The sequence below is a fragment of the Sceloporus occidentalis genome, unplaced genomic scaffold, assembly GCF_023333645.1.
Source record: "Sceloporus occidentalis isolate IW3139 unplaced genomic scaffold, rSceOcc1.0.p SCAF_2, whole genome shotgun sequence".
Classification (NCBI taxonomy): Eukaryota; Metazoa; Chordata; class Lepidosauria; order Squamata; family Phrynosomatidae; genus Sceloporus; species Sceloporus occidentalis.
Genome location: NW_028316982.1, coordinates 243,591,305 through 243,612,304, shown reverse-complemented (window position 1 = coordinate 243,612,304; position 21,000 = coordinate 243,591,305). Strand labels below are relative to the sequence as shown.

The 21,000-nt window shown below is 40.4% G+C and overlaps 1 protein-coding gene across 6 annotated transcripts in view; it reads right to left on the bottom strand.

Annotated features, from left to right (window-relative positions):
• Positions 1-21,000, bottom strand: part of SLC7A1 (solute carrier family 7 member 1) — a 60,277-nt gene that overhangs the window by 11,657 nt on the left and 27,620 nt on the right. For all 6 annotated transcript variants that reach the window (XM_089512556.1, XM_089512559.1, XM_089512558.1 and 3 more), the window contains exons 2-7: positions 17,808-18,191; positions 10,315-10,473; positions 7,785-7,938; positions 5,200-5,318; positions 1,558-1,780; positions 178-317 (exon numbers count right to left, since the gene is read on the bottom strand). In XM_089512556.1, the coding sequence (XP_089368682.1) occupies positions 178-317; positions 1,558-1,780; positions 5,200-5,318; positions 7,785-7,938; positions 10,315-10,473; positions 17,808-18,191 (1,179 nt within the window). The remainder of the gene's footprint in view (positions 1-177; positions 318-1,557; positions 1,781-5,199; positions 5,319-7,784; positions 7,939-10,314; positions 10,474-17,807; positions 18,192-21,000) is intronic.

Genomic DNA, 21,000 nt, shown 5'->3' with positions numbered 1-21,000 from the left:
CCCTCACTACTGCTTCCCTGGATCTTTCCACCACCCCCTGGAGGGGCATAACACCCACTTTGGGAATCACTACACTAAAGGTTCACACATGGAAGAAATTAATCCTGACCGCTGTGCCCCATCTTTGAAGACAAAAAAAATCTAGTAATTACTTGGTTCAGTCTTAAAAAATCTTACCTGCAACAGCACCTGATGTTATTGTTGCTATCATTGGAGTCTTTGTCCTCTCGTTAACACGAGCCAAAAATTTGAACAGTAGCCCATCTTCTGCCATAGCATAAATAACTCGAGGCATTGGAAACATGGATCCAAGTAGGCTAGATAGAAAAGCATAACCTACTCTTAACACCTATCCTGTGTTCACAAAATTAATGTATGAAATCCAAACTAAAACCAAACTAAAACCAACACACACCAAAAAACCCTGAAACATTCCAACAATAATGTCTTCACTGGAAATATAGTATTTTAGGAAGGTATTTTCATTATAAAATGAGATGGGTTAATACAGTATTTTAGGAAGGTATTTTCATTATAAAATGAGATGGGTTTCCAATACCACTGTCCAAGCACTCATAAGCCATTGCTCAGGAGAGAGAAAGAAAACTGATATGTTGCCATTCTGGTGCTGAGAGAAGGAGAGTCTCCTTCCTAACAATTAAAGCTGGAATTCCAAAACTAAAAAGTTGCACAAGTATTCCAACTTGTTCTCAAGATAAACCAATAAAACTGGACCTTAAGCTTCTGAACCTAAATAGTTTTCACAAGTTACAAACCGATACATTGTGGGCAGCCAGGGCCAAGATAGCTGCCATCTATTTACAGTAGGCAAATAGATAAACACATTCTACCAAATCAAACCACAGGCCTTCTAGTTCAATATTGTCTACAACATCCCTTCCCATCCTGATGTTCTCTACATGCATCGAAATCCCATCACAAAGGGCATGATGACTGGGGGTTGCAAACATTACAGTGGGCCCTCTCTTTACACAGGGATCTGTTCCGGATCGTCCCACGTAAGGGGAAATCTGCCTATGCTCGAGCACCATAAGAAATAATGGGCCACGTGTATGTGGCGGAATGGCGCACGCACACCATTGTTTCCATCCCCAAGCGGCTTTTGCATATGCAGAAAGCCGCGTAAAACACGTCTGTGCATGGGGCGGGCGCACTGTATAGTGCACATATCTTGAGTGTTCAGGTTTGTCTGTGAAGTATACTAACAGGTACTAGCACAGACCAGGATTTTAGACAGGGGTTCTTTCCCCAGTCCTTCTGGAGGCAGTTATTGAACCTAGGGCCTTTCATAGGAGAGATACATGTTCTATCAGTGAGTTGCACCTTTCCTCCTAAAATGGAAGGCATTTAAAAAAGTTACCCACTATGCCCTCTTCCAATGCACAAATATTAATTCTGAGAGCATGATTCCTGGTTAAGGCAACCAGAAACAAATATTGTTAGGCACATTTTATCTTTCTAGGATCCATATTTTAAAACAAGGAAAGGAATGCAAACATTCATTGAGAAAGTACAAAGGAAGCCAGAGCATCTTACCTTGTAGAAAGGGCGCAAAGTGAGCCAACAGCCACTGCATAGTTTGCACCTTCCCATCCCACATGCTTAAAAGCAACTGGCAATGGGCTGTTTTTGTCCAGCAGGTAGTAAGGCATCATAAGGGTAAGAGCAGCAGACACGCCAAAGTATGCAACAAAGCAGATCAGAAGCGATGCCACAATCCCTATTGGAATGGCTTTCTGTGGGTTTTTCACTTCCTCACCTCCAAAATTAATGCATACACAAAATATGATTACAAAACACAGATAATGAATAGGGAATTCATTCTTTTTCATATTTTCCTCCAGTGCTGTAGTAATGGGGGCAGGGAACCTTAATCCTATTTCCCTCATTACATTCAAGGCGGCAATAGTATTCAACTGTAATCTGTTTTGGCCATTTATTGTTTCTCTCTGAAATGTACTATTGCAGGGAATTACTTTGGAAGTCATTTTCCTACCTTTTTGTTATTATTTTCTTCTGTTAAAATATTAGATTTAAAAAAACAAAACAAAATAATTTTCTGCAACACTAATCTTGGAAACAGAATCCCTCTGGAAAGGTAGATTCCATATGTTTCCGGCAACTGTAATTAAGACCCTTAATACCCCAAAACATGGGGAGAAAGCAGAATTTGCTCCACAGAAAGTTATCTAAATGCTCCAGCTAGCATAGCCACTTAGGGATTCTAGGAAGCGAGTTCCCAAAAAGTAATTTTTAAAAGCTCTACACTATTCTATATGATCTAGCACCTTTGAGTCACCCAGCATGGATGGAACACAGAGTGATTCTCAGCAGTAGTATCGACTTTACCTTTCCTATCTTATGCTAAGCAATCTGCATATGAAAAGTAGCATATCTTTGGAAGACTTCAGCCCAGTATTCTGATAAATCTGCTACTTTTTCTATATGCAGAATGTCCTTTTTTAAAAAGGTATTCAATCATGATTTACATCAGGGGGTGCCATGTAATCCTCTGAATACTATTGCACTTCACCTCCCATCATTCCTCACCACTGACTACGCTGACTTAGGCAGCTGGTCTAGCCACATTATTCCGACCGCTGCTCTAACAGTGTGATACTGTCAAATGAACAGTCAGACCCTTCATATCAGAAAATGTGGCTCTACAGCAGGCCCTCCATATCCACAGATTCTGCATCCATGGATTCAACTATCCACAGATTGAAAATACATATTTTTAAAAAATCCAAAAAGCAAACCTTGCTTTTGCCATTTTATATAAGGGATATCATTTTAACTATGCCACTGTACAGTGGGATCTTGGTATCTACAGGGGATCCATTCCAGACCCCACCGTGGATACCAAAATCTGCAGGACTTCACATCCCGTTGTCCCCAATGTCAGCATGTGCCCACGGCTGTGCCACCATTAGGGACAACAGGACTTCCAGTTGAAGTCCAATTAGATATAAGGGGAATAAGTCCATGTATATTCAAAGGGTTTGACCTTTAAGTAGACATGTACAGGACTGAACGTGTGCAGAAAAACAATTTGCTAAACGTTGCAGTGAACAAATATCTGTTCATTCTAAAAGAAAGAAAGATGCTAGAAATGCTTTTTTATTGAGATCTTCTTCATCCCTTTTCATTTTTTTCTTCTCCTACTGTGAATTTCCACTTCCCCACACCCCTTTACCCTATGTCATCATTAAGTGCAAAAGATGGTGGCTGCAACACCTCACTATGCTAATTCAAAATAGGAATGAAAACACTTTTAAAGACATACTTAGCCTAAACATTAATAAATAAAAACTATGCACTAATAGGTCTCTTTACATGTGTTCTACTAGTTTTTTTTTAAACCAGGCTTTGCTTCAGTTTTATAAAATTATTAAAGGTTTGTTCTGACTCCCTAGATTCTTTTTGCCTTTTCTAGTTTATGTTTTTGTTACTATCTTACTTTTTATTAGCTTTTTACTGTTCTCAGCCTAGTTGCATTTCCATGTTATACTGAAGAATTTCTGAAGTGTCTCTGGGCTTTAAAAAAGAGACTATAAATATGGAGTCGAAGGCTTTCATGGCCGGCATCCATAGTTTTTTGTGGGGTTTTCGGGCTATGTGGCCATGTTCTAGAAGAGTTTCTTCCTGACATTTCACCAGCACCTGCGGCTGGCATCTTTTGTATACCCTCCCACCCTGAGGCCTGACATTAGCAGCAGAACAATAGACATGCAAAGCACTCCTGCCTTCCCAGGGTCACACAGTATATACATACCCAGCTCCTTTCCAGGCAAGCATTCACTGAAGATGCCAGCCACAAATGCTGGCGAAACGTCAGGAAGAAACTCTTCTAGAACATGGCCCCATAGCCCAAAAAACCCACAAAAAACTAAAGACTATAGTTAGATGAAATACATTACAACCATATGGAGCATCTTATATTAAATAAGTCTGCCTGTTTCCATTTAGCTCAATATGGTCTATGCTGACTGACAGCAAGTCTCCAGCATTTTTAAATGGGGATCTTTCCCAACCATACCAGAAAATACCAGGGATTCAACCTTCAGTGCACAAAACACATATTCTACTAGATGCAGCTTTGTGTCCATTAAATACAGGGGTTATTACTAGAGCTGCATAATGTAATCCACTATGATTACATTTGTAGATGTTATATGCAACACTTTTAAAAATATACCAATTTAAATCATATGAGTCACAGGCTGTGCAGAAAGAGATTCTCTGAGTTCATCAAACAGCCTATGTATAGCCCAGCCAAACAAATCTTTATGTCTTGATCAACAACATACCTTGAGAAAGGATTATACTACTGCAGTTACAGTGGGCCCCTGATATCCACTGGGGTTTGGTTCTAGGACCCCCCCCCTTGGATACCAATATATGGGGATGTTCAAGTCCTATTAAATACAATGGCATAATAAAATGATGTCCTACATATAAAATGGCAAAATCAAGGTTTGCCTTTTGGGGGGGTGGGCGGGGGGAATATGTAGGGTTCCAATATTTTCAAGGCATGAATATTTGACTCTGTGGATGCAGAATCTACAGATAAAGAGGGCTGACTGTATTATGAACAGGGCATGGATGTCTTTTGATACTATTTACTAGTCAGTGTATTTAAAACTTACAGCTATAGAATACCAGTTGACTGGGAGAACAATACTGCTGCTTTCTGTCAAGCAGCTGCCTATTTCACAAATTTAAACAGAAAGGCAGAGAGATATTTATTTTCCTTTCCCTAAGCACTAAGTGATTGAATGAGGAGTGGCTGTTCTTTACATAAATTACTCCATTAAGAGAAGCTGTCATCTTCATTCAGGATCGTTAAAAGGGCTCTGAAGCAGCATTAAGTTGCTCTAGTATGTAAATATATGTTCATTTAGTCAAGAAGAACAATTAGTTAGCAACCAGACAAACATCTAAAATACTTTATGTTATCGTTTACGCTTCTACAGAGATGCTACAGATCACTGATGCCAAGAAAGCACAGTGCTAATGAAAAGTGGGGGGGGGGGGGGGGGAGGAGTACTAGCATTTTCTTTTAGTACCCATTCCCTGATTACATGAACCCATTCTCTCTCTTATCAGTAGCATGGAAAGGCTGCCCACTTGCATGCAGATTTTACAACAGAAAAGTGTTTGGGCCTGTGGCCTTACCTGTGGTGGCAATGCAGTCAAATCCTACAAATGCATAAAAGCATGTTGCTGCTCCTGAGAGGACTCCAGAAAAGCCAAAGGGCATAAATCCACCAACACCATACTGCTCTTGTGTGCCACTAGAAACAATGGCAAGAAAGCAGAGGTTAATTATTCCACTTAACAAAGCTAGCCAATTCAAAGGATATATTTTCAACACATTGATAAATTCAGCTACGAGATTTCCATCCATCAGGTACATGGTTGTCATACTTGTTTCACTATCTCAATGCTCATCACAGAATCCTGAGAATTAGTGGGGATCCTGAATCCCTTCACTACACTTGCCAGAATCCCTTGGCGTGAGGGACTGACTGTTAAAAGAAGCCTGATAATGCAATCCTATACACCTCTATTCAGCAGTAGGTCTCACTAGATCAATACAGCTTACTGCTTCAGACACAGCTTGCAAAACTCAGATTTTAAGTGACAAGAGGCAATGTTGTTACCTTTAAACATTTTAGGGACAATGGTCAAACTGGATTTTTTTAAAAAAATAATAAGGTTTACTTGTTTTTCAGAAATGTTACTTTGAGGAGTATTGAGTGTTCTTAGTTCATCTTTATTACGGTCATAGATCAGCACAGTATTGGGTGGTTGAGGTCACTTTTTGTTTTCTTTGTAAAAAAAAAAAAAAGGTAAAACCAAGTTGAGAGTAATGCATTCACAACATATTACATTACTCCTGAAAAACAATGACTAACATGTTGTTATTCCGAGTGTCAATTCCAAGCTCTGCTCCTAGATAAATGTGTATAGGATTGCAATGTAAGTCACTGCTCAAATGTGTACCAAACGTTATGAACTTCACCACTCCATTGTGTACAAATGATCTGCAGATTTGAGCACTTAACAGCAGATTAAGGTTATAATGCTCTTGGGTTTGCATAGAGAATATCACTGAAATCAGTAAGGATGCCCAAATAAAACACGGACAGAGTTTGGAAACACCATCCTTCAATCTATTTTTAAAAGATTTCTGAACTGTCTTAGTGTACAAGCAACTTCCCAGATGAAAAATAATAGCTTTTACTAGCTTTGAACAAATGTTATATTATACAGTGGGTCCTTGGTATCTGCTAGGGTTTGGCTTTCCAGACCTACCGTGGATACCAACATTAATGGCTGTTCAAATCCCATTATGTACAATGGCATAGTAAAATGGTGTCCCTTGTCTAAAATGGCAAAATCAAGGTTTGCTTTTTGGAATTAATATAATTTTTTAAATATTTTCAAACCATGTAAAGTTGACTTCATAGATAAAGAATCCATGGATAGGGAGGGCTGACTGTACAAGTAAATTTAAATCCCAGATTGGAGATTATTTTTTAGACTACAACTCACTGAATCCACCAGCCAGCATGGCCAGTTGTAATTTTAAAAACGAATTTTTCTAAACTCAATCTAAAGATGCAGGCTTATAAAAGAGCAACCATATCATGTTTAATTTTAGGAACAGACTAAATGTGCACTGAATGAAGCTGATAAAACTGAGGTCAAACTGATAACCAATTAACGTAAGAGGCTGCTTCTACATGATCACCTCAGGAGTCTCTGATGGATTATCCACCAGTCTGAATGGACTGGTCCATCCCATTTGGACTACTGTAACAGTGTATGTGAGGCTGCCTTTAGAAACTGTTCAGAAACTTCAGTGGGTCCAAAACGCTGCAGCTAGAATGCTGACTGGAGGCATTTATAGAGAGCATATAACCCCTGTATTGAAACAGCTTCACTGCCTACCTGTTTGTTTTTGAGCACAATTCACAGTGCTGATCATGACCTATAAAGCCCTACAGAGCTGACTATTTGAGAAACCATACAAACCACCTAGAGCCCTATGATCCTCAGAAGAAGGCTTTCTCTTGGTCCCACCACCATCCCAGGCTTGTTTGATGAGCACATGAGAGAGAGCCTTCTCAGTGACTGCTCCCACCCTGTGCAACTCCCCTCCACAGGAGGCTAGGCTGGCCCCCTCCCTGCTGGCCTTTCTCCAGCAAGCTTTTTAAAATAATGGTTTTATTGGGTGAGAGGGCGTGGTTTAGATTATTTTTTAACCTTTATATGTTTTAAATTTTGTATGTTTAAATTTTTAACTTTTTACTGTTTTAATTAGGCTATTTTAATTGTTTTTAAAAACGTTGTTTTAATGTGTTTTTTAATTGTGAGCCACCTTGGGTCCCTTTTTAAGAGAAAGGCGGGATAAAAATAAAATCAAATAAATAAATGAAATAAGTGGAGTGGCTGCTAATGTAAAATCCACATAGATTTATTTGCACAGCCTATATGGCCAGAATTCTAGAGTGATGGAGATTCAAATAACATTGCGAACACCATGGAAACAGTGCTAGTTACACATACTCCATTCAAGCAGAGGTATCAGTACATACAAGCCATGCCTACCCTAGAAATTGTTTAGGGAGGCCACATCACATACTAATCAGCTTACATTCTATCTCACCCCCATCTAACCCCTCCCCACATACAAACACACAATATACACCCACACACATACATAATTTTAAGCAAAATAAACTGGCACTTACTTGCACTGAAGTGAGATGTTTTCTGGAACCTGCCAGTTTTTTATAGATCCCTTCACAAAACCTGACACCATCACAAAGCCCAAGACAAGAACATTGATGCAGGTGAACACTTTGTTAACTATTGCGGATTCTTTCACACCAAATGTTAGAAGACCTAAAAAAGGTACAATAGATAATTAGAATTTTCAACATGAAGCAACAGCAAGTTATTCTGATGTGAGAAAGAGCTGCATCCCCATCTTTCCCCTGATGCAAGTTTCTATGGAGCTAATCTATTTTATTTTATCTACCAAGGGCCTGCACATCTAAAGGTCTGATTCAGAAGTCATACGTTAACATGACTTGACTGACATGATTATGCTTTTGTGGTTGTGTTACCTACCATTCCCTAACTGCAAAAGCACTCACTACTAGCTGCATTCTGCAGTAACCTCTGAATGACAATGTATGTGAAACTAAGAAAGAAAAGAGACATGGAAAACATTCTTAGCCAATTCAAAAAGGAATATATCAGATGTTAGGAGAAAATGGCTGTAAAAACTACACCTTGGGAATGCCACTTTTTCTCTCTGTTTTTGTTGAGGTAGGATACATGAAGGAGAAAATAATCTGAAACTATTCTGAATATACAGTGTGCCCGCATTATACGCGGGCGTGCTATACGCAGCTTTGAGCATATGCGTAAAACCGTGTGGGAGCGCATGGGACGCAAAGGGCGGCATGTCTGATTCGGATGAATGGGGCGCGCCCCCGTGGCACATGTGTGCCACTGCACCGCCGCATGCACAGGCCCCATTCACTTGTATGGGGCTTGAACATGCACAGTATTTGGCTTAAGGGGGGGGGGCAGATCGGATCCCCCGCGTAAGCCAAGGGCGCACTGTATATGAAACTTGGAAAAGATATGTTTTGCTTTTAGAAACAATCCATGAAAGCTTTTTAAAATACAGCCACTACTGCACATTTGCAGGTTAAGTATTGACAGATTTAATAATAAACAGATTCCTGTATTTGCCCCTGCCACGCCACAAAAAATGTTCTCTAGGCAACTGTAGGTCCTTGAGCATGATTCTATGTTCAGCTTTCTAAAGATGTAGACCAAAGGGTTGCACTGCAGGACCTACATATGACTAAAGAGAAAATTCTTCTAGGCATTTGTAGGTCCCCCAGCACAGTTCTATGGTCTTATTCTGGCAGAATAGACCATAGACTCATGCTGAAGAACCTACAAATGCCTAGAAAAGTGTTCTCTCAGGTAAAAATAAAAATAAAAAATAGCAGGCCTATATTTGTGTTTTTTCACTTTTGCGGGGCATGGGCTGTGTCCCTAATCCCCACAAGAATGAGGGCTGACTGTACTATGAATGAGAAACAAGCTGATTTTTTCATTTCATTGATTCATTGACCCATTCTGATAAGGCCATGTTTTTCTTTTCAATCAAAGTGTATAATTCTTCTATGTGCTGTTCTTAAAAGAAAAATGCAACATTTAAAGCTGTTTGCATTGCAGCAGTAATTCTGAAATGAGAAGTAGTTTTGCTGTCATTGCTACATCACCAAAATATGGTGTTTTGTTAGCAGGAATAGTGCCCCTCTTCCCTGGGAATCTGTCGATCCCTATTTTATGGTCATAAACAAGAAAGCCACATGCAAAGTTTCCAATTTAATTCCGTTTCTACAGTTACAAAGAACCCAACAGGTCACTCCTGAAACTTGGTGACATTCTCAAACATAATTTCCAGTGAAAGAGAACTTACCAGAAAAGTTAAAAGAATGTATTCCTTTCAGAAGCAAGGAGAATCACTGAGCTGCTGTAAAACAGATTCATGACTGTTGCCTGTACTCTGGGAAAATGTGGCTAAAGTACATTTATGATTTTGACATGTCTTGGAATTATCCACAAGATCAGTTTGACAAATGGCAAAATACACGGGGGGTGGGGAGTGAGAGTGGGGTCTTGTTTTCTCTTGTTCTCAAATTCAGCACATTTTACAAAGGGCTTGTTTCAATTATTTGCCCCTCAAGAATAAATTCTGTATTGCCTAAAGTGGTTATATATTCGGATTCTTCTAAAATCAACAGCCATCCACCAGCAGGATAGTTCTATCCTTTCAACATCCACATCTATTATTCAGTTTCAAAAGCAAAAGGTTTATAGTCCAAGCAAATCTAGATTTTTGAATATACAAAGATTTCCACCCTGAGCCTCCTTCCCCTCCAAATTCCTTAAGTAATTAATGTAAGGCAGAAAGCAGTACTGTGACTCATTACCCATTTTTATTTAAGCATCTAAGTACACGTCCAAAGTAAAAGCAATTTCAAGGTGGCTAACAAAAGATCTAATTCTGCAGCTATTCACTAGGTTAAACCTGACACCTTCAGCAAACAAGAAAATTTTAAAAACAAGGCCAAAATAAATGAGGGTGTTTGCCTTTAGTGTAAAAGCCAACAATGAAACCGCAGAAGGACAATGAATTATCATTTCAGAAAAGCCTGCCCAAACCTGCATTTTTTTCATTCTCTCTCTCACCTGTCAAGATTAGGATAATGACAACAGAAAAGACATCTGGATATTTTGCCAGCACACCAGGAGCATTCATAGACATGTACTGCTGAAAGAATTTCTCAATGTGCCTGCCAATAAGCTCATCGAATGTCGCACTCCACGCTCTAGCCACACTTGAAGTTCCTGTCAAGAGAATTAAAAGAATGGGGACTATTTATTCACTATTTTCATTTTATATATCATCTTTTATCAATTTATTTCAGTGTGACATGTAAAACTTAAGTAAGGATACAATTATAAAAGTGTCATTTTCTTTTTTTCAGTGTGCTAACAGAAGTTGAAAGATTTGGAAAGGCTCCCCAACTGCCCTCAGTTCTACAGAACTACAAAGGGACTATGTCAATCTTGAGGTGGATTTCTGTTAATTCAAATGGCACACCAACATTCCCTAGCCTGGTACTCTCCAGATGTGTTAAACTACAACACTTATTAATCCCCAAGCAACATAGACAATTGAAGTAGACCAGCACACCTGGGAACACTAGAGACAGAAGCAAACCAAGGAGGTTAGGAGAGTCATATATCCCATTCATTCACATGTTTTAAGGGACTGTTTTCATGTGTTTCCAGATGATTATCAAACTACACAAAATGCAGTGGGAGAAGCTGTTACCCCTTATGTACCTTTAGTGGCACTGTATCGAGCTCTGCAACTACACATAGGAAATTCTGGCGGGTTACAGACGGGCAAAAAGGGGTGTGCTCATGACGTCATGAAGGTATAGCCTTTAGACGGCCCTTACCTGAATGCCGCCATGAATGCACCGCCTGCATGCCCCAAGCGGGAAGAAGCGGCATTAAAAAGGTGCCACTTTTTTCCGCTTCTTTTTGATAAGCGGCGTACGTGCACATCTCCGTATATAAGCTGCTGCACCGGTACACCAGAATTGTTACGCCGCTAATTTAAGTTGCCCATTTAAAAGCTCCGTGTCTGCTGCGTCGCATAATGAGTCGGAGTCCTGGAACATGCGCGGTTTGCACCGAGGCTCTAATTAGAGCGTCAGATGCCATGCAGATGTGGAAGCTGCAGCACAGCTGCACTCTATTTTAATGCTCGTAACCCTAACCCTAGAGCAACATGTACGCATGCGCTGCTAGAATTGTGGAAAGTTTGGAATTTAAAGTGAACCCCTACACACATTCCTGCGCCATTTTCACCTAACAATAAAAAAACGCTGAAACTTTAAATATTTACATATGTACAAGGGAGGTGATGGGGGATGGCAGGGGGACAGCAGTGGCAGCGGCGGCAACGGCGACAGCTGTGGCTGTGCATTGCAGATTCAGCAAGAGCACAGGGACCAAAGGAGAGGAGGCATCCATGATGCCAGTGAGACTGGCAACCTGCAAGTGGACAAGGATGCCAACACCAGCTGATCACCAGCTGGCAGGAGGCCACCTTTGTTCTTGGGTAGGGCGGGGGGGAAAGTTTAAAGGGGCCTGGGCACTTTAAATGTGCACATATGCTTTCTGCCGCTGGTGCTGACCGCCGCAGCTGCGCAGCTGCGCATCCGCCAGCCGGCAAAAGAAAAAAAAAAGCCGCGTTTTTGGCCGCCCGTGCAGAAGCTGCCTCTCTCTTTGCAGCGTCCTGCAAGGCGGCGGTATGGAAGCTGGGGGTAAGAAACGGCCCCAGGTGAGGCGTCTTCACTACCCCCAGTGTGGAAGCCCCATCCACCTTAGCCACGCCCCCGGGGCGGGTGGTCTGGAGGCTCCGTATTCAGGGGAAGACACCTTCAAGACGTCTTCCCCTGCCCATCTGTAACCCGCCAAAGTTAGCAAAATGCACCTGATTGTTTTTATTAGTGGACTCAGAGGAAGAATTCTACTCCTGCTAATTTGCTATTCTCTCCTCTGGAATCCACTGGCAGCAGAACTTTGTGCACCTATCAACCTGCACCATCAGGAGAAAATAAAATAACCAAAGTTTCTAATGACAGCCCACTGAAATTTTCCACAGGTGGATCAAAATCAAAGCTCTGGCCTTTCTACAATTTCCCAGCACCACAAGCACTTTTAAAAACATGGCTTCACAGTCCATCACATTCATTGTAATGCACATGCTTATATACACAAATGTCAATTACCCAGTCACATTCAGTCTCCCCAAAATTTCAACATTCTTCTCACACCAAACTGGCAACCATTAGGGCTCATTTACATGGTTGAGTTCTACAGAAAGACAACTATGGCCTGTTACAGACTGCCAAAATAAAGCTACTTCTGGTCTCTTTGGAGGTATGCTATTTTATTGATGCATGGGTCCTAAGAGTCCGGAGGTCGCACCAAAGCCACACTCCATTCCTAAGCACTGGAGTGCAGCTTTGGTGCAGCTTCCGGATTCTTAGGATGCATGCATCATTTAAACAGCATACCTCCAAAGAGACCCGAAGTAGCTTTATTTTGGCAGTCTGTAACAGGCTTATGTTTTCAAACAAGGAGACCCAAGTGGATAGGATACTTGGCATAGTCCTTTTCTATTTCACTGCTGATCTCCAGCTAGGTGCTGAAGTTACAGTTCTAAAAAAAAACATTCCCAATAACAATTTATACACACACACACACACACACACCATATTTATATTTAAATAATAATAATAATAAAATATTTATTTATATCCCGCCTCTTCTGTTTGGGGATCAAGGTGAGTAACAGAATTTATGCAGTACACAATACAAAAACAATAAAACCCATCTTATGTTGGCTTCCATGTCGTTGTTGTGTGCCTCCAAGTCATTTTTGACATATGGTGAACCTATCATAGGGTTTTCTTGGCAAGTTTCTTCAGAGGGCATTTGCAACTGTTATCCTGAGGCTGAGAGTGTGACTTGCCCAAGGCCACCTAGTGGGGATTTATACTTGAGCAGGGATTTGAACCCTGATCTCCAGAGTTGTAGTCCAAAGCTGAAACTGCTAGACCACACTGGGTCTCATGTACATTTTATTTATTTATTTATTTATTTATTAAAACGGTGTCTTCTTTAATGCCTTGCATCTCCGTGTTATGCCCTTGCACAGTTATGTACTGTATTCTGCACAGGTATACAGAGAGCCTGGGGTGGGATAAAAATGGAACCCTTGTCTAAGAAACAGCCTTCACAGGTGGCTCCTAGCCAGGAAGCAGTTAATAAAACTCAGAGGTGGTAGCAGTTAATACAATTCAGAAATATGACCCAGAGGAATAGTTAGATTAGAAATTCAAAACATGGAGTAAAACAATGCTCCTCAAAGAGAAATTTCCATAATACCCCTCCATGCAATGTGGTCAGTAGATAGAGCTTTTAATGGGGAGGATTTATAGTGTTGTTTTTATTTCACCATGTTTTAAATGCCGTTTAATGCTGTTTTAACTTGTGTTTTTAAATTAGTTACTTGAATTGTATTTAATTGAAAGGTGGGCTATACAATAAATAAATCTCCATTTCAAAAGTTATAGGAGTATGTCTAGATTCACAGAAGTGGCAACCAGACTGTAAAGTCAATGTGAGAAGTCTGTCTACTTGCTATGTAGCTATATGAATCAATTTGCTGTAGTTTCACCCAGTGGAACAGAAAGTTGCCCCAGGTCTGTATGAAACTGTTTTACTACTGAAGAAAGGACAACCAAGAAAAACAGGCTGCACAAGTCTTAAAGACAGGACTGACCACCTCTCTTCTTCTCAGGTTTATATTTTTCCCTCCTTATGTCTGCCCAGGTTATTGGCTTCATGGCTTCAGGTCATTGCTCCATTCCTGTCTATTGCAGTTGCTCCCATAAATTAATTGGATTGTGGTGAAAAGATTGACTGGCAGCCACAAAAGGTTTTTATGTCCAGGAGCAAACTGCAGGATTAGTACAGTAGGTTTGAAGCTGACAAAGATTTTGCAAGATGTAAATGTTGCTCCTAGAAATTTGAATAAAAGAATTGCTAAAGTTCATACATCCTTGGTTCCAAATGCTAACCTCAGCATGACCACTATCATTACAGGGTCATCTAGATGACAGATTTTAATCAAACTTGGGAAATAATTCAACGCTCTCTCCTAGTCACTTACTTTGCTGCTTCTTTAATGACAGCAAAACAGAGTTCTCTTCCATATCAACAAAATAACCCCTGAAAGCTACAGTATTTTCAGAGCTATAAACCAAACCATGCAACTGTCAAAAAGGGAAGCACGGGGCAGGTGGAGAATCCTGCTATGCCTCATTTTTTTCACTGTTTATACATACATACATACAAGGCAGTTGAACAGGCAACAGCAAATGGAAGCAACAGAACTAGGGAAGAGGGGTTAACTATTTGGTGCCTTGGAAAGGTACTTCTTCAGTAGACTCTCTATGATGTCAATGCACAATGTTAGTTCTGGACAGGAGTATAATGGGCTCTGATCTTACTAATAATCAAGTTCAAAATACAACACGTTATTTCCCAATTTAGTTTAATTTATCAAGCCCAGTTATAAATCAAATGCAAGAATAGTGGAAGGGAATGCATCCATTTAGTAAATCCAAATAACCATAAAGCTGCTGGGTTCTACAGTTCAAAATACAGATAAACATGATTTATATTTCACCCTTCTACACATGTGAATACTTTCTAGGCACTTGTAAAACGTGCATATATCAAAATACATCTTTTAAACCTCCAACTTTGATGACATGACCTAATGCAGAAAATTCTATAGGAAACAACGTAATATGACTTGCAGGGGGGCATTCTCTGATCAACAGGAGTTGTATTTTCCCAGCATCTATAAATGCCTACAAAGCAAGGAAATTCCTCAAAACGATGTGCATCAACACCAGGAAGATGTAAATAAATAAGCCACTTTTGAAGTTCAATATCCATTCCCTCCACGCCCTTCCTACACTACCACTCCTGTTTCTCTTTTCATGAACAAATTTGCTCCTAAGAACAAATGCATGCTGTGCTTTACCAAGTATTTATAAAACAGCAAAAACATTAATCTTTGTTTCTCAGCACACACCTTTAAAAAAAGATAATGAGCTAAATTCCTGCTCCTTGCTACAAGTTGGCAGACCATACTAAGTAGTTCAGATATCAACACAAAGTAATACTGTTCATCTACATTTCAGTTAATTGCCAAGGAAAAACCTGCTTTAAGCAAATTTTAACCAACAGTTAGTATAATGATGCAAAATTACCTAAAGGTGTTCCTGTACTGGTGAATTAATGTCAACATGTTAAATTAAGCTTCCTGTCTGGGTATTAAAAGCAAGGTTCTAAATGAATATGAACTAATACAGTTACAGTTCCCTGGAGGAACACTAATTTACTGCAAAGAAAGCCAATTTTTCAACAATGAACAAAATAAATGTAAGAAATTCAAGAACTGCAAATATTTGGTTGAATAAAAGCCACCTAGCTTCTGTGATGTATTTAGAATCGTATTTAAAATGCCTGCCCATTGAAAAACTCAACATTTTTCAACGGTCAGACATTTTAAATATAATTCCAATACCCCCAATCTTAAATTTCACAGATCCAACTATTTTTTTAAAAAAATTAAAAATAAAGAAACGTTTTATATAAAATTTCTTATATAAAGAATATATATATCTATGGGACAAAACAAAGTGCCCCTTTGTGGCAGCTTCCCAGCGGCTTGGGGGCATGTCGTTTAGACGACGCACACCCTCAAGCCAGCAGGAAGTCGCTATGAAGCCGCCTGCCCAACCATATGGCAGGCAGTTTTGCGGCACTCCGGTGGAGCGGCATTTATATGCTGCAGGAGCACTGCAAAGCCATAGTGGAAAAGCTGACTTTTTGCCAGCTCAAAAAAGGAGCAGCTTTCTGCTAGTTCTTTTTGGGCTGGCAAACAGCCAGAAGGATGCTTTGCCATGTGGTTGTTGTGGCCCCAATCTGGCCATCAAAGGGGAGCCATCAAGTCACCTCTTCAGCACCGTCTGTTTCGGCTCTATATTAGATTAATTTTGGACTTTACACGCTCCAGTTCATGCCAACTGACCTTATTAATGCTATTTCAATTACACCCTAGATAGTTTTGCCTTTAGTCCATTAATATGAACTGGTGCAGACATTTTTTTCTCATCTTCAGCAAGCTAAGATATGCATGAACTTTTTACTCATGCACAGAACACCTTTGCTCAAGCCAGATGCATCTACTTAACTACTGCTTCCTGTTTCCAGAAGCTAGGATCTTAAACAAATGTATTAGTATCCTGGCTTAATCCAATCTTACCAGTTTGGATGAAATAAGAAACTATAGCTATCTTCAAGTGATAGTTATCTTCTGATTCTATTCCCCACCCGCACTGGCACTGCATGTTGTAATCTGATACCTGCACACCTATGAGTGATTCATTCTATCTGCACTCTCCATCCTGAGACTGAGTATAACTGCAGGCATCATTGCCTAAGATATGGCATTATCTTTGAAATATAGCTTTTTTTGCCCATCCTTTTTTAACCACTTAGGCTCGGAACAGACAGGCCAAATGAAGCGGCATCTGGATGCTTTGGAGGCTGGCGTTCAAATGACACATTCCTCCAGAGAGGCCGAAGACATGGTGAAACCACACTCGGGTCCTTTGGGCCAGAGCAAAAAGAAGCAGGGATAATTCGGCTCCTGGTGACACAGTCCCAATCCGCTTGCTGCCAGAGTGGACTTGGGCCATTCGTTCACGCCCCTCTTCTTCAGCCCATAACCTACTTTTAGATCCTTGAGAATTCAAAAGTTTGCACTTTGGTTGATCCCAATAAAGGTATTATCCAATGGTAGATTTTGAGGGCCCTCATGAACCAACACAGCCATCTTTCTGTTTAATATATGGTTAAACAGAAGCTTTCTGGTCTGAATGTAGCTTACTGCAAAGAACGAAGTGAATGAGTTGTGTGCATGGATAAAACAACCCAAACAGATATGATTACATTAATTCTGAAAACACTGAACTATTTAAGATAAAGACATCTAGATCCAGTTTTCACACCTCCCAAAATTGTGCCTGGTCATAAAGGAACTTGGACAGTCCAAAAAATTTATTCAAACACATAGCACCCTATCACATGCACAAGGATAAGCCAATCACAGTCTGAGCCACTATTTCCCCCTTTCAAAGCCTTTCTTCATCACAATCAGGATACAGCTATTATGCTGCAAATACAGCATGTGAAATCAAATATAAACTTCATACAGTAATAAAATCTGAGCCATAAATATAGCGTGTAGTCTGCCATCCTTATGTCAATTCATCTCAGTGAGCGTAAGGAATCTTTTAAATTGTTGTCTTGTCATTTGAACGTTCACTATCGAAGCCTGAGTCTACTACCCAGTTTTCCCTATTCAAATATACTGTGCATTTCTTATGGCATTACAAAAAAGTGGGATTTAAATGCTCTAATTGAAATTGCTATTAAAAACAAGGCATAACAAGGACATTTCACAGATGCAAATATTTTTTTTTTTTTTTTTGTTAAATGGAACAAAAACTACCCACCAATGACATAGGAGAGAATTAGATTCCAGCCAGTGATGAATGCCCACAGCTCACCAACAGTTACATAACTATAGAGATAAGCTGATCCAGTCTTTGGAACTCTAGCACCAAATTCTCCATAGCAAAGTCCGGCCAGCACAGAGGCAAGAGCAGCAATCAGAAAAGAGATGACAATCGCAGGTCCTGAATTTTCTCGAGCCACTGCCCCAGCAAGGACATAAACTCCTGCCCCAAGTGTACTGCCTACACCAAGAGCCACCAAGTCAAATGTGTTGAGGCAACGTGAGAGCCGGCTTTCTTCTCTTGTGCAGTCTACCACTTTCCGACGAAACAACTGCTGTCCAAATCCAAGAAATCCCTTGCAAGACATCTTCCTGATGAAACCTGTAAAAGAGTAAGCATTATTTGTAAGACACTGTAATCTTCAGCTGAATCATCAACAGTAAAGTTCAAAGTGGAGATGAAACAATTTTGATTGGTTATAGTTTGTCTTTTTAAAATAAGTCACAATTCACCTAAAGAAGATGTTTCTGCATGGGATAATGACATTTCCCAATAAAAAAGAGGTTATACTTCCTTATACATAAAGTAAGACCTGAAAAGGGCACTATAATCAGTGGGTGACATCAGGCTTGACTCAGATCAGTGGAGCTCAAGTCTTTTAAGCTATTCCAAACTTCAAGGAGGCCAACTGATAAACTCTAGAGAAGCAAAAGGCATGCCATTCCCCATTAATAAGCATTGTCTGTATGTCACCAATTCTGTTAATAGAAGTGCAGAGCCTGAAAATGTTACTAGTTTTGGATTAAACCTCCCAGCTCAGAATTTTAATTTAAAACTAGCTTTGGCAAGCTCTGTAGTAGTAGTATCAAGCAACCCAATAATTATCATGTGTAGGGTAGAAATAAAATGATTTTTAATAAACAGAAATATACAAAAAGGCCACCATGTTTCTTTCCTAATATGAAGACAAAATCTTAAGGTACCTTAAAGGGCTGTCATAACAGTAATCAGATACTGCAAAAGGTGCACATAACTATTTTCTGTGTGAAGTCTGTAGGTTGAGAAGGTTGACTATCAGCAGGCTCCTCACTGTACAAATGGGTCTCCTAGGTCCAAAGCACTCCTGTCAACCTTTTCTCCCAGAGCACAATGTATATCAGATTTCAAACTGGCATACTGATTCTCTCTCCAGGGAGGGATTTTTTTAAAAGGATGACCAAAGCAGGAAAATTAGCCAGAAAAAGAGAAACTACCATTTATACTTGAGTATAAATTGATCTCATGGATAAGTCAGGAGCAGGTTTGGAGCCCAAAATTAAGGAATTTGCTCTAACCTGTGGCTAAGTGGAGGGTAAAACGTAGGAGCATGTAACTAAGGATGTAAAGGGAATTTTAAACACTGCATAAGAAATGCACTGTATAAATTGCTTCTTTCCCATCCACAGCAATCACCCCAGACTGGGGTGCATTGTGGGAGCAGATTGTTGAAAAGCAACCCAGCAAACTCCTCCTGGCTTGAGATGAACAGAGGTAGGCTCTAGGTCTTTTTTGGCAGCCTCAGCTTCCTCCTTCCATCTTCCTTCTCCTCTGAACTAGACAGGATGCTTTGGCGATGGAGGGAGATGCAACCTAAGGAAAGAGTTTTCCCAACAGCTGGCAGGCAATGCAATGAATTTTGTGGAAGAGAGGCATGACTGTGGAGAATCCACTGCAGACACACCACTAAAGAAGGGCTGCACCTCTTCTGTTCACTCTTTTCCTCCTACATACAGCCCCAAACATAGCTGGGGAGGCAGCTCAGACTGCACTTGAACCTACAGCACTAGCAGCATGGTCCCCTTTTCTGTTCCAACGCTGCTGTCACTTAACCCTTGAGAGGCTGGATGACTACTTAGGCATCAGCAATTATAGGCTGCTCGTTTCTCTGCTGACTTACAGCCATGTTTGCACTCTCTTGCAGCAGCAGCCAAGCCAAGCAAAGCTCACTATAGTCTCCCAAAGGCAAGAAAGCATGCTCACTCGTATATACAGTTCCCACTTGGATCCAGAAAAAGGGGGGGGGGGGGGAATTTGAGCACACATATGTGTGTCAGGCTGAGGGGAGGAGGGAGTCTGATTCTGTTTCAGCTGTCCCGGGTTTTTGACAAGTAGATTTTTTGATAAACATTAGAGGAAGATGTGTGTGTATATGTATGTATCATAGGTGTAATTTAGTTCCTGTGTTTATTCATGTGTTGTTGTTTTTTTTTAAAAAAAAAACAACCAACCTTCAAATTTATAACTGATTAAAGTGAGAACAGTTAAATTTCAATCTTGCTGTCACTGAACTGGAGTCAACACATTTTGGCTGGCCTTGGTGGCCAATCAACAAAGGTTTGTTGACCCTAGGGCCCTGTCCCTCCCTCCGTTGCAAGAGTCTTGCTCCTGACCTTGTACTGTGCCACTGCAAAATGCAACAGAGGTCAGGGACAGTAAATTCAATGTCTGTAAAGAGAGTAATCCATTATTCCTAGCGCTCTTCCTTTTCTCCAAGCCAAAGAGGAGACTGGGAATCACCCTCAAAATTCTAATGGGGGCATTCAAAAGATCAGTGAAATTGCTGGGGTGATCCCTGTCCTCCTTTCAACTCCAAGCTAAAGAAGGTTGAGACCTGAAGCAGCAGCAAAGCAAGCCCCAGCTGTTCCTGCCTGGCTTTAGAGATAAAGACTAGAACTTGTTGAGTTTGGCCCCATGCCTCTGAGGTACAGGTCCAAAACAGAGGATTCCTAGACCAGGAAAAGACAAAACTATGAAAACTGGGGGAGGATGGAGGAGGGACAGAAAAATTGTCCGGCAGCTAAATGCACTCCCAAAACTTTTTTCACCATTTTGTCAACAGAATAATAGTAAATAACACTCCTATAGAAGAGTCTCGATTTTGGAATGAGAGAAATGCTTTTCAAGAAAAAGATTTTCTTTCTTTAAAATGTGTAGGATGAAAACATTTATACAAGAAATCAGCAGATGTTAATCTTTTAGAAACCAAGTCTGATTAGCAACTTGTTGTTGCTGTGTGCCTTCAAGTCATTTACATCTTATGGCGACCGTAAGGCCATGGGGTTTTCTTGGCAAGATTTGTTCAGAGGCAGGTTCCCTGAGGCTGAGAGCAAGTGATTTGCCCAAGATCACCAATGGCTTTCATAGCCAAGCT